General features: G+C 32.5%; 1 protein-coding gene across 3 annotated transcripts in view; it reads left to right on the forward strand.

Moving 5' to 3' along the window:
* LOC105349224 (lysophosphatidylcholine acyltransferase 2) overlaps positions 1-14,207 on the forward strand; it is a 19,288-nt gene extending 5,081 nt beyond the window's left edge. For 2 of the 3 annotated variants that reach the window (XM_011458925.4, XM_066080027.1), the window contains 11 exons: positions 1-82; positions 1,767-1,940; positions 2,311-2,369; positions 2,638-2,672; positions 2,991-3,045; positions 3,187-3,269; positions 3,512-3,637; positions 3,760-3,910; positions 7,330-7,428; positions 7,545-7,686; positions 10,646-14,207. The exon at positions 1-82 is cut by the window's left edge and continues 136 nt beyond it. In XM_011458925.4, coding sequence (XP_011457227.1) covers positions 1-82; positions 1,767-1,940; positions 2,311-2,369; positions 2,638-2,672; positions 2,991-3,045; positions 3,187-3,269; positions 3,512-3,637; positions 3,760-3,910; positions 7,330-7,428; positions 7,545-7,686; positions 10,646-10,743 — 1,104 coding nt within the window. In that variant the 3' untranslated portion in view covers positions 10,744-14,207. The remainder of the gene's footprint in view (positions 83-1,766; positions 1,941-2,310; positions 2,370-2,637; positions 2,673-2,990; positions 3,046-3,186; positions 3,270-3,511; positions 3,638-3,759; positions 3,911-7,329; positions 7,429-7,544; positions 7,687-10,645) is intronic. The other variant, XM_011458926.4, reaches the window with a different exon arrangement.
* The last annotated feature ends 269 nt before the right edge of the window (positions 14,208-14,476 follow it).

Raw genomic sequence — 14,476 nt, forward strand, 5'->3', positions numbered from 1 at the left:
GATGGGCTCGTATTGTTTTATTGTTCAACCTTGCCATCAGTCGTTTCTAGATTGGAAAATTCCTCCATTTTTATTATGGGATGTACGTATTAAAGCTCTGTCGTGAATTACAACATCAACCAAAAAAAAATTCTATCTGTTCAATGCATGTGTTAACTAAAAAAAGCATTTATTTTTTATGTAAGTGTATATATCATATTCTACCTCACTTACCGTGTAATTCCCTAGTATTGATAAGATTTTAATTTTTAGTAATACTTGAAAATATGCAGTTAAAAACATATAGACATTTTTATTGCCATACTCTTGTGAAAGTATTGTCTGATATAAAAAGATTACAATTTCTAAAGCTATTTGTATTCTCAAGAACATAATGACAGTGAAAGTCCTTTACAGGAAACTTCGATTAAATTAGTAATATACAAAATACCTACATCCTTTAAAAGAAAAAAAAAAGGAAATGGTAGATTGTTGATTGAAACATCCTGTCATGTATGAAGCATAAAACAACAGTTGTGACTCTTCTGAAGCTCATGTTATTGCACTGGGAAGCCTTTCATAGCAGTGCTCTGAAACAGGAAGTATGTCTCTGCTTTGGGAGGGGGTCTTTTTTTTAAAGTGCAGCTCAATTATATGCTCAGGCTGTAAGATTTGTTTCATGATAAGCTATTAGGCCTTTACATAAAATATTCATTTCATGTTTGAAGTGAAATGGGGAGTGAGTTTGAATGCATTTAGCTCTTTTGCAACCCAGTATTCAAATGCACATATTAAATTGAAATCCTGTCTGTATTTGGATCAATGACTAATAAGCCTTATGTGGGGGAAGATAGAGAAATCAGAATTTTAAAAATTTATATGTTTCCTTTTAAAAATGATCTCACAAAGAAAAAAAGAAGATCTTAAATAAAATGATTGATAACAAAATAACCATCTTCAATTCAGTTGTCATTTCATTCAACAACACAGAGTCTTTTTATCTCTTTTCTGAGCTGGCTAGGAAAACATTGGTACAAGCTTAGCAATATAGTCAGTGTAAAAAGTCTTAATATATTGTTATGTTGGGTTGTCTTGATTTGGTGTGCCTTGTAGATGACTCCCTCTATGTAGCAAAAATTATTTTCCCTGCATGTGTGTTGTTTGCGGAGATAACAGCATGTGATGTGTATGACATTATAGCCCAGCACATTTATTGATTTTGGGGACTGCATGTTGGGAAGGAAAGGGATACTGAAAAGGAAAGTCAATCTAATTAAGGCTCATTATTGGAAATGACACTAAAAGCCACATAGTAGGAAAACCTGTCTAGAGCATTTCCTACTTAAAAATATGGTCTCCTCCAATGGGGGGATTGGTGTTATATTTTTGTTTTTGAGGTGTTCATAAAATGCTACTTTATTATTATTTTTTGTACATAATAGAATTTAATTATACAAACGTGTATACATATACCAGTAAATGCAGTGTATCAAGCATGGTGTTCAAATCTGATTGTACCCAGAATGAATATCTGAAATTTGTTATTTTGAAGTGAGTTAAAAATAGACTAACTCAAGTTTTATATCCTCTGTACTAAGAGAATTATTATTAATTACTTATTATTAGTAGTTCGATTACTTTTCCAATTAATGCAAGATATCTAAAAAGAGATTTTTAAAAAAACCCTCTCATCGGTATATGTTATTTCTAATTTATCAACTTTTTCAAATTGATGAACTTTTCTTGTATTTACAATGGGGTATATAATTTGTTTCTGTGTTGATCAGCACTCATAGAGTACACTCAACCTGTGTTGGTCAAGAGAGAGGATCCAAACTCCAGGACAAATACAATAAAAGAAATCCACAAAAGAGCCCACTCGGGGGGGAAATGGCCCCAGATAATCATTTTTCCTGAGGGAACATGTACAAACAGAAGCTGCCTTATAAATTTCAAATCTGGTAAGTGGTATGCCGGAACTGTGAAAGGCTAGGAATTTTACTTCTTATTTAGTAAGAAATGTGATGAAAATTGTATAGAACAAAAAAATATGAAAATTTATCATAAGATTGATGAATGGTTTTTCTTTTTCTGGTCTCCTTTGGCCAATATTTTCTTCAAGAGAAATATTAAAATGATGGGTATCTTGATATTAAAGGATGTCTTGTGTTTTACAGTGGTATTTTATTTCTGTTAGATAAAATGCGTTTTTAAGTATATTATTCACATATCTATTGATTTTTATGAACAAAAGCCAGTGCAGGCAGAAGATCAGTGATTTGGTTGTAAAAAGTTTGACATGATTTCCCAGTCCTGTGATTTGTATTGTAGGTGCTTTTTATCCTGGCACTCCAGTGCAGCCTGTGTTAATACGATATCCAAATCAATTGGTAAGTTTCTGTAATTAATCTCTAAGCCTATGAACTCTACTTAATATCTTGTACATGTATAATGTTAAATTATTTTTCATCTATGTGTACCATATTGATTCAGCTGACATTCAGCTAGTAAATACTGAGTTATACAAGGAGTTTTCAAAATGAATTACAGTAATCTTTGCTATAAATGCATAAAGACATTTTTATCTCCTAATACATGACAACAACATGTCTATCAACATTTCATTAAATGGTGATTGAGTTATGAATTGTCTTGCAGGATACCGTAACATGGACGTGGGAAGGTCCCGGGGCGTAAGTATAGCCAATCCTCTATGCACTTGCTTGTGTCAAGTTAATGTTAACACAGATACACTGCTGCAATACCTCACCTATCAAAGCCATTATTAAGCCTGCTTCTTAGAAAAATCTTTCATTTTCAAAAGAATGTAATTTATATATTTTGATATTGGTAGTTATGTTCTCAAGTTTTAAACATGTTCCAGACATATATAGACCTTATCTTGCACATTTATAAACATATGTGACTTTTTTGTTTCATTCATACAACATTGTAATGTGATGATTTGACTGTTAGACAGTTTCCACATGCATCTTTTTTGTCTCTTTTAGGTTTGCCCTGCTATGGTACACACTATGTCAATTCAGAACAAATGTTGAAATAGAGGTACCGGTATAAGCTTTTTGTCACCAATCTTTTATTCTTTTATGATTTTGTGAGAGGTATATGAAAACATCTTTAATATCAGAATCAGAGGAATAATTAATGCTCATGGAGTCTACTTAAAATATGTTTTTGTCTTGGCAGTTTTTACCTGTATATACTCCATCAGAAGAAGAAAAAAAGAATGCTGCATTATTTGCTTCCAATGTTAGAGCAAAAATGGCAGAGTAAGTATTCAGGAGAGAGAGAGAGAGAGAGAGAGAGAGAGAGAGAGAGAGAGAGAGAGAGAGAGATTTACCCTGATGAGACCTTTATCTGTAAATGTATAAGCCTTAGGGTTATTTTATTTTGTTCAAGATCTATTTCTATGTGGTTGATCACCAGACAAATTTACAAAGTTAGACATTCCTTTGTACAGCTGTCATTCAAGATGATACTGTCATGTTGATTATGGCATCTTTTGTTCCAGGGCCCTGGGTGTCCCTGTCACTGACCATTCCTATGATGACTGCAGGCTGATGCAGAAAGCAGCCAAACTCAAGCTTCCCAAGTCTGCAGGCATTGTTGAGTTCATGAAGTTGAACAAGAAACTAGGGTAAGTATTTGTGACATTTAATTTATAATTGTTTTCAAACTGTAATCTAACAATATTTCACAATTTGAAGGGTTGTGTCACATTTCTATATCAAAATGAGAGTGGCATTAATTTATTTGTAGATTGAAATTTGATGATGCTAATGATTTGTTGGATAAGTATTATGCCATCGCCAAGGACAGTGGAGGAGATATAACGTACGATGAATTTGCAAAATATCTTCATTTGCCAAAGTCAGATGCATTGGAGGAAGTTTTCAACTTATATGATCGGGTAAATTGAATAAGTGATTTTTTCATTTATTTATTTATATTTAAATTAATAAGTCTTATTTTTTTAAAAAGCTAAGATGAAATGCTTTCTTATTGAAAGTATTGTCACCAAGAGCAATTTTAATATTTAAAGTTTTTAGGGAAAAAGAGTTGCAAGTTGCAATTGGCAGCAATGAGTCGCCAAAAAATTCAGAGTTGTAAAGAATACTGCTATTGTGATTGTTCTGATCATTCTGTGAATTATAATTTCTCAAAATCAGCCATGTGTGTTGAAGTGTAATGTAGAATTTTAAGATTCTTCTACTTATTTACCGGTAATATTTTCTGAAAATATTGAAATTTCATAATTATTCATAAATATTCAAAGGTTTGCAAAACGGCATGGAAGGTACAAAAGTGTTTTTTTTTCATTACAAGCATTGCACAAAAAAGAAGCTATATTAATTAACACATACACATCTCCTTCCCCTTGTCCAAATATATTAAATTTACCCGCTTGAAGTAATATTTTATGCTTTAAAATATATTGAGAATATGATGTTACATATACAACCTTTTGATTAATGTATAGATCATGTTTGATATTGTTTGTAGATAATTAATTCATGCATTGCAAATTGAAAGTTATTTTAGATTGGAAAATCGTTTGCTATTAACTTCTGTAGTAATAGCATACAAGGCATTGAAAGTCAACAAAGTCTGATGAAAAGTAAAAAGAATGTCAAACTCAGTACAGAAAGTCAATGTATGGAAGAGTCATTTTGTTAAGCTTGATTCAGTGACAGATACAGTGGCCTCACATAAAGATTTTGTTAGCTCACCTGAGCTGAAATCTCAAGTGAGCTATTCTGATCACATTTTGTCCGTCGTCCGTCTGTCCGTCTGTCCGTCTGTCCGTCTGTAAACTTTTTACATTTTGAACTTCTTCTCTAAAACTGCTTATCCAATTTCAACCAAATTTGGCACAAAGCATCCTTATGGGAGGGCGAATATAAATTGCAAAAATTAAAGTCCGATCTGTATTCAAAGCGGAGAAAACCTTGAAACTGTAGAAAAAGGGGGGTGCATTTTTAAAATCTTCTTCTCAAGAACTACCGAGGCAAATTCAACGTAGTTTAGCATAAATTATCCTTATGGGAAGGAAAATATAAATTGCAAAAATTAAGCGGTAATTTTGTTTCAAATCGAAGTTATTACGAAAATAATAATAAAGGAAAGGCGTATTTCAATCGGGCTCGGCATCCGGTAAAATGGGTAGGCAAGACTTGGCCTGGGCAAAACAAAAGATTGGCAGTTATTAATCTGCCAATCTCATTAAAATTTCAGGATATTTGATGAACTAGTATATTTGTATTCGCTGTAGATATTGCTGCAAAATAATGCGTATTTGGAATTGACAATTGCCGATCTGCCCTGGCATTTATTTTGCCACGGCCCGGGTTTGCATACCCATTTTACCAAGACTCGTATTCCATACTTCTAAAACGAGGTTCTTTGTTTAAAGCAGCCATGACATTATACGAAAAAGGGTCGATCTGACTATGATGAATTTGCTTGTTGTGCAACAGTTCGCGTATGAAGGGAAGTTTTGAAACATGAAAAATATATTGGTGCCGATTTTGTGAAGTAAATTGAGGCTAAATATTTCAATGCGTTGACAGTTTTCACACATGACGTTGGTGTTAGCTTGTTCTGATTTTCGTTTCGTTTTCATTATTTATGCTTTGTAACCTGGAAACTATCGTCTGTATTTCGTGATTTTTCGTATCAAATCAATCAGAGACTTCGGTAAATCAAACAGTTACGTTAACTGTTTACCTGCGCATATTAAGCAAAGTCTGATGTAGGGGTACTGAAATACAATTCATTCTATCGGTAATTCGGCATTATCTTTTGCGTAATGGTAGATTAATGCAATAGGTTTTGTTGAGATGCTCGGCATTTTCTCTAGTTTATTCAGTTTAAATAGAGTTTAATATCGCTTACGGAAATATGTAGGTATATCCATGTATATATATATATGATTCATGTCGAAAAAAATTGTTTTCTTTATTTGTTATACATGTAGTGCATGTTGTTTACAATTTCTATTTACTAACCATATTTGAGTGTTAAGCTTCGAATTATAAGCAAGATACAGAAATTTGCTCACAATTCTATGTTTGTACACAGATCTGAAAAGCTAAAGATTAAAAAAGTATAAAAATTGTCAATATTTATTACGAAAATTTTCAAAATCTGTTCTTCCAGAAACCCACTTATTGAATTGTAAACTTAACCTTTTTAGCTCACCTGAGGATGGGACCACAATGGGGGGTCGAAGTTTAACATGAATATGTAGAGTAACTCTTAAGAAATCTTCTTCTCAGAAACTAATCGGCCAGGAAAGCTTAAACTTGTGTGGAAGCATCTTCAGGTAGTGTAGATTCAAAGATGTGAAAATCATGACCCCTGGGGGTAGGGTGGGGCCACAATGGAGGGTCGAAGTTTAACATATGAATATAAAAAGTAAATCTTTAAAAATCTTCTTCTCAGAAACTAATCAGCCAGGAAAGCTGACACTTGTGTGGATGCATCCTTAGGTAGTGAAGATTCAAATTTGTGAAAATCATGACCCCCGAGGGTAGGGAGGGGCCACAATAGGGGATCGACGTTTTACATAGGAATATATACAGTAAATCTTTAAAAATCTTCTTCTCAGAAAATAATCAGACAGGAAAGCTGACACTTGTGTGGATGCATCCTCAGGTAGTGTAAATTTTAAAGTTGTGAAAATCATGACCCCCGGGGGTAGGGTGGGGCCACAATGGGGGATCGATGTTTTACATAGGAATAAACAGAGTTATTCTTTAAAAATCTTCTTCTCAGAAACTAATCAGCCAGGAAAGCTGAAACTTGTGTGAAAGCATCCTCAGGTAGTGTAGAATCAAAGTTGTGAAAATAACGATCCCCAGGGGTAGGGTGGGGCCACAATGGGGGGGTCAAAGTTTAACAAAAGAATATATAGGGTAAATCTTTAAAAATCTTCTCAAAAACTAATCAGCCAGATGATTCTTTATAATTGTTAAGACTTTGGCCCCAGGACAATTCTTTGGCCTCACGAGAAGGTTCAGAGTTTGATGTACGTTTATATCCCATATATAAACTATTGTTAGGGATCTTTTTTAGATCTGCAATACTCAACATATGATATGACTATAAAATCATCCTGTTAGAAAAGGACTAATGATTATAAACATAAGAATATCCAGGGGAAAATGGATTTTATTTATACAGGATTTACATGAATTATTGTACATTGTCCAGATAGTTTGTATTATGACTCCAATTGAGCTGATTGTATCATACCTCTTGTTCCTCAGGTGAGCGATGTGGCCCATGGGCCTCTTGTTTTTAAGGTATCATGTTTTCTTTTATCAGAATGGATCAGGCACAATAGACTTTAGGGAGTATGTCATTGGACTGTCTCTGGTGTCCTCTCCAGAAAACACTGAGGATACCATCAAATTTGCATTCCAGGTAAAATAGAATACAGATTAAGAAAGAAAATATGCATGAATATAAATCACCAGAGTTCCTCATGTTAACTCAAGCCTTATTTTGATTCTCTTGATTTTGAGTCTCTTTATTATCAGTTGTTTGATGAGGGCAATAAAGGATACATTACCAAAGAAGAGCTGGGTATTATTCTACATAAAGCTTTCAACATGGATGGGCTTGATGCAGATGCTCTCTTTGAGGAAGTGGACCTCAATCAGGATGGAAGGATCTGCTTTGGTAAGTTACTGTGTTGTCTGCTTTATTAGGTTATTGTGTTGTCTGCTTTGGTAGGTTACTGTGTTGTCTGCTTTATTAGGTTTCTGTGTTGTCTGCTTTGGTAGGTTAAAGTGTTGTCTGCTTTGGCAGGTTACAGTGTTGTCTGCTTTGTTAGGTTACAGTGTTGTCTGCTTTGGTAGGTTGCAGTGTTGTCTGCTTTGTTAGGTTACAGTGTTGTCTGCTTTGGTAGGTTACATTGTTGTCTGCTTTGATAGGTTACAGTGTTGTCTGCTTGGTAGGTTATAATGTTGTCTGCTTTGGTAGGTTACAGTCTTGTTTGCTTTGGGAGGTTACAGTCTTGTGTGCTTTGGTATGTTGCAGTGTTGTTTGCTTTGGGAGGTTACAGTCTTGTGTGCTTTGGTATGTTGCATTGTTGTCTGCTTTGGGAGGTTAAAGTCTTGTGTGCTTTGGTATGTTGCAGTGTTGTTTGCTTTGGGAGGTTACAGTCTTGTGTGCTTTGGTATGTTGCAGTGTTGTCTGCTTTGGGAGGTTACAGTCTTGTGTGCTTTGGTATGTTGCAGTGTTGTCTGTTTTGGTAGGTTAGAATGTTTTTCTTTGATATAAGGCTTTAAAATAATTAAAAATAGAAAATTTACAATAGTGTTAGGAAGTAATGTACTTGATTGCTTGAAAATACATGTAGTAAGGTCGATTCTCAGTGATAAATTTCGTTTTGTTATTTAAAGATTATGTGTTCAATGTATGTGTATGTTTATTAAAACAAATTGGACAATTCACTGAATGTCTTATAGCTTTTGAACTTTATAAACAAAATATGGCTGTTGAATTGATATCATTTTCATAATGATTTCAACATTCATTATTTTGGGGTTTTAATTTATATCTAAAAACATATAATCTGCCGAAATGCATGCAGATAAGCTTCATTGAAAGTTTCAATTGGTAGAACAGCATATTTAATTCACAAAGGCATAATTTTGTTATATAAAAAAAATGCAATACCAGTGATTTACATGATACTTTTGAATTATATATTTCATAGTTTTTGAATTTTAATCAATGGATTCAATGAATAACATTTATTTTTCAACATTCTATTTATCCAAAAATAAAATAATGTCTTGACTATACTAGTCTTTAAATATGATTGTAGATAATTATGATAAGCATTGGTCAACAGCAAATTAAAGTGTGACTTGTGTTACTATCCCAGTATGTAACACATTTAAAAAGACAATTAGCCCCACACATAGTATATATCTCCCCAAAACAGGAGCACAAAACTGTCAAGAGTCAATTATTTATTAAAACAACACGTGTGATTATTTAATTGTTACTTGTAACACCTACAGTAATTATAACAGTTTATTTTGTGCTTTGAGTTATAAATCTGTAAAACACTAAACTTGGGGATCAAAAAGGTAGACTAAAATTTGTACTCTAGCAGCTTTAGAGGTCTTGGGGAATAGGTGATTTAAGATTCATAAACCGACAGTGAAATGGCAAAGTATGCTTATTTGTGTTTGATGCTTAATGTTAATATATTCTATCCTAAACAGATGTTTTACATTGAGCAAATTAAAGAAATAAAGATCATAAATTTGTATTTCCCACTTAAGTGAAAATCAGTAGTAGTTACCGGGACTGGAAATACCGGTAATTCCCAGCACTGGTATTTCCCGGCCAACCCTGAATTTTACGTTGTAGGGTTGTTTACTTGAACCAGTTTCCTTGTAAAGTACTTAATAATCCTTTTCAGTAATCGACAGTTTGTAAGATAATTTTTCAAAAAGATATATTTATACATCTGTCATTAATTATATGTGGGTGTATCTAGCCATTTACAATACATTAGAATGAAAACAGCATGTAATGTGGAGCATGCACGTACAATTTCAGATGAATTCAGAAAATATGTTGATGAGAAACCAGAATATTTGCCTGTTATCAAGGAACACATAAAACTGATAAACAATGAATCAGAGGACTATGTTGGTCTTTTGTGTGTTGCATTTTTTTTTACTTTGTTTAATTTCATGTTATTGGGTTTATCCTATTTCATTGCATTATTTATTTTAACATTGATTAATTTTTGTTTATGCCTTTGGTTTAAATTAATTTACTGAATCAAAACATTTGTATGTGTTGAAATACATACAGTGAAAGTCAAGTCACTGTTCAACCTGTAAAATAACTTTTTTTGGCTAATATCTTTTGAGCCTCAAACGAGTTTGGCATATAATACATTGAACCTTTCAGTGAAGTCAAATCTCACATATTCAAGTATTTTGACCTCAAGTTACTGGAACAGTTACATGTACAGTAAAACACACTTATAACGAAGTCCCAGGGACGGCCAATTTAACTTTGTTATAAGCGTAATTCGTTATATCCGTCAAGTTTACAACATGAAATAGAGACTTGGGGAATGAAATTCACTTCGCTGTAACCGTCAATTCATTATAAGCGTGTTCGCTATAACCGTGTTTTACTGTATATCTATTTTGACAAAGCCAGAGTTGCTGTCAAACATTTATTTAGATGACAGTTCAAATTCCAAGTAACTTAAAAACAATCTAAAGATTGATGCTTTGGTTCTGAGTTCATAAGTTTTATATATCTTTTGAAGCAAGGGTTTAGTTCTGTGTTATGCTTCTAGTCTTAACATTGAAACATTTCCAATGCCGAGGATGAAAGTCACTTATCAAAAGCAACTTTTTGTAGAGAGGATATCTTTAGATGACTATACTCTATATCAAATTGACTATTGACATAGTTTTGGCTGTTTATTGTTTTGCCTTCCTTATTTGTTGTTGCATTTTAAAACAAAATTGTTTTGCAGTTCAATTTCATGTTAGTAAAGTGAATTTCCAAAAGATGTTTAAAGAACTTACACATGATCATGGTACATATAATTACATTTTTTTATATATATAAATCAAATTTTATTTATTTACAGATGAATTTTCCCAGCATGCAATGAAGAAGCCGGAATATGCAAAGCTGTTCAAGACATACCAGGACACCAAAATGAATGGACATGAAAAACAGGAATAAGAATTTTTTTTTCAATTTTGTGAGTAATTGTACATGTAGTATTGGTTGATATAATGGAGCTGGTGCTGAATCTTTCAGTTTTGTTAAATTATACTTTGTTAAGACAGTATTACATATTACTAATTTAAAGGCTGCTTGTGTGACAATGTCATGGGGTTTTAAAATTTTGATTAAGGTTTTTATGATTTTTGTTAGACAGTATAATCTACAAAAATGGAGCACACTTCAAATGGAACTGTAGGTGACCTTTTCTTTGAAAACAAAATGTAACTTATATTCACAGGATTTTTAGTATGTAGCATAGGTGCTGTAAAATGCCTTCTGTAGATATCAAAAGATAAAAAACACTGGGTGCTTTATTTGTATGTATATTTTTGCTATTGATAACATGACATCAGAAAATTTCAATTTATTATATATAATTTTGTGCATGGTCACTTTTATAAAGAAATATGTAGAATTTTATGAGAAAGATATTTGTACATGTACCACAAGTATAAGCAGACCTGCTTTAAAATGGTGACAATTACACACTGGATACCTGCTTTGCCAACATGAATATCAGAAAGCTTTTGTGCAAGATGATAGTATATAGTTTTGATAGCATTATTTTGTTTTGCTGTTATGACTTTTTTTTTCTTCAGAGAGATCTCACTTGATAGATTTTGACATATATCACAATTGATTAATGTATTCAGATTTTCGTCACTTTCTGATTTGGTTATGTTGTGGAGTCTCATTGTATGTTCCTTTCTTTCCATTTTGCTTTTATGCTTGTTCTGTATGATAACATTTATTGTTATACTTTCATGTTAAATACTGAAATCTGATTGGTTAAGACGCAGTTAATAATATTTACTATTACCCTCAGCTTTAGCAACGCACTTAGCAGCGGGTAACATTAAAAAATGTTACATGCGCGAAAATTATGCGCGTACGGTTCGCTGTAGAATTCACGTTATTCCTATATAAAAGCAGTAAAATTTTCTTAAAAATTTTAAAAAGACATTCAGTATAACAAAATAAATAGTGCCTGTTTGGGAGGATAACAGTTGAAATTGACACCCCTCGAAAACCATTGTCAACCTCCGCTTCGCGTCGGTTGACAATGGTTTTCTCGGGGTGTCAATTTCAACTGTTACCCTCCCAAACAGGCACTATTTATATAATATCACCTTAGAAATGATTTTAATAATGTTTTGAATGAATTTGGGCTTATTTGATGGTTGAAATAGAACTGAAATACTTCTAGGCTATTGATTAATCGTCCCAATCTTTAGGCTTCTTATATTATACAGTTTTGTATTGCTTTGATAAGTGTTCAGGGTACTTTTACCTACAAATCTGCATTTATAGTCATTGTGGTGAAATTATAAATATCTTTTGCCATCACTGATGGCAAAGCACCCCCTGATGACAGTGTTTGAAGGATGCAATATACACAGCAGGTGTACCATGGTCTCTGCTATTGTCAGTAGCCAGTACTCCTGACATGGTGTAAACTGACAATAAGCCCATATTGAATGTGGTTTACAAGGTGGCTTAAGTCCGAAAGAAATCAGATTATATAGGGTGATATAATTCATGACCTACAATGGCCGTATGTAGATTTTTGAATACATGTGTACTAGTATTTGTATGGAACCTTAACATGCCAATATGATTGTGCAATCATAAAATGTATAATGTTTCTTTCTATTGTCTAACATATATTTTTCTTTCCAATGTCTAGTCATTATTCATATGCGAGCTCAATTTAAAGATAATTGTGTTGGCACCTGTGCTTATGTGGGATGTATGTGCAATGTGGATATTTTTATTATATTTAGAAAACCTTTAAAAAGGGTTTGGTGTACATGTAGTGTCTGTGGTTTATTACATTTCAGTTATATGTATGTATGTTATGAATGGAGGGAGTGAACAGGATATCAGTCAACTGTTTGTGGCGTCACTATCAAATCTAGAGCAACAAATCCACATCAGGTTGTCTTTCCTTGTCTTGAAATAGGGAAAGTAGTTAAAAAAAACCCTGTAACAGCACAAATTCGTAGATGTTGGCCACATTGATGGTCTTCTGTAATACTGTGGAATCATTTAAAGCTGTGGAGGTCAATTTTTGTGGTTTACCAGATTTTTACAAGTCTGTAGGGATGTAATATAATGAATTCAATTTTATAAAGTATGAATAGAAATTAAATCATAATATATTGAAGATGTGAATAAAAAAAAAACCTGAACTTTATTTATTTTACAACGATTGATAAACAAATTCTACAACTTATATTAATATCTTTTGTTGATGCGGATGTTAGCGCAAGGGAGTCATTGATGGGAGGAAGCTGTAGTGCCCAAAGAAAACCTAAATGTCCAAGCGTTTGAATTAAAGGTGATGGGTAAATTCGTAGTTGATGGTTACCTATGAATCCTCAAAAGTTGATCCACCATGACTATTAAATGATTCTGCAATAACTTTTTAATGTATGTAAGTTTTCAATGTCAATCAATATAGAATATTAGCAGAGGCCAGCAGTAATTATTTGTGGTGATTTGTTTTGTTTAGATTTTTTTTCTTAACCTAGCTACTTAGAACTTTTTATCTGATGTTCCTTAATTTGCAGTCAAAGATTATTTTATCTCTAGATAAAAGAATTTGATTAAAAAAAAACAACAAAAAATGAAACTTTTTCAAAAAATTGAATACAATTGTTGAATAAAATAAGTTTAACATAACATTTGATTTATTTTTCAAAGCAGGAAATGGAGAAGCTTTTTAAAGTTGAACTCTTCCACATTTTGTTTAAAAAGATTTAGTGTGGCTGTCTACTTATTTTATAAAGTTTTATTTGTCATGGTAAGGTCATAGACTTATCAACTACATGTATTATTTTGACAATAATTTTATTTTTAACACCATTTTCTCTTACTTATTTAACTTTCTATAAATAGATATTTTTATTTCTACACCAAAAAGATTTCATATATTTTTGTCATAATGATAAAGATTACAATATTTATGATGAAAAGTAAACAATAATCATACAACAAATTTCACTATTCTTCTAGAAAAATAAAATCTTGCATGTATATGTATTTCATATAAGAAATATTTATCATGTAGATTGATAAACATTTATACTCAAAACATTTTTTGGTACATATTTCCATGTCATACTGAGTAAAATGTGAGGAAAGTACTGAATGCAAAAGTCAACTTGCTTAAAAGTATTGCATGTAGTTGCATGTATTTACTACGTACAGTTTTACAGAAATAATTTTTTCCTCAGGGCCAAAGGACTTGAGGTCTCTGTACATGTCATTTGTCTACGATTTACCTTATGTATAAGCTGTGTCCATTTTCATGTTATATTGATATTAGTTACTCTACTGCCTGTGCATATTTTGACTTTCATGATCTGTGATTTTTATTCATGATATTTTGGAAGAATAAAAAACATTCAGTTATAGATGCAGTGAATTTCACCTTATTTGTGCTGAAAGGCCAGAAAGCTAATGCTATGGCCATTTGTGCTTAAACACTTTTCCATGTGGACCATATCTCAAGTACTTGCTTGCCAAATAAGATTAAATTATCACAGAGTATCCTTGGCTACAAGAGCTTTACAGTCTTACTATAGGTATGGGCATGGCATTCAAACAAAGGGAATGCTGTTTTCACAAATATCTGATAGATTCTCACCAAACTTGCACATTAGAATGGAGATTTATTATAGAT

This window comes from Magallana gigas, chromosome 3 (genome assembly GCF_963853765.1).
Source record: "Magallana gigas chromosome 3, xbMagGiga1.1, whole genome shotgun sequence".
Classification (NCBI taxonomy): domain Eukaryota; kingdom Metazoa; phylum Mollusca; class Bivalvia; order Ostreida; family Ostreidae; genus Magallana; species Magallana gigas.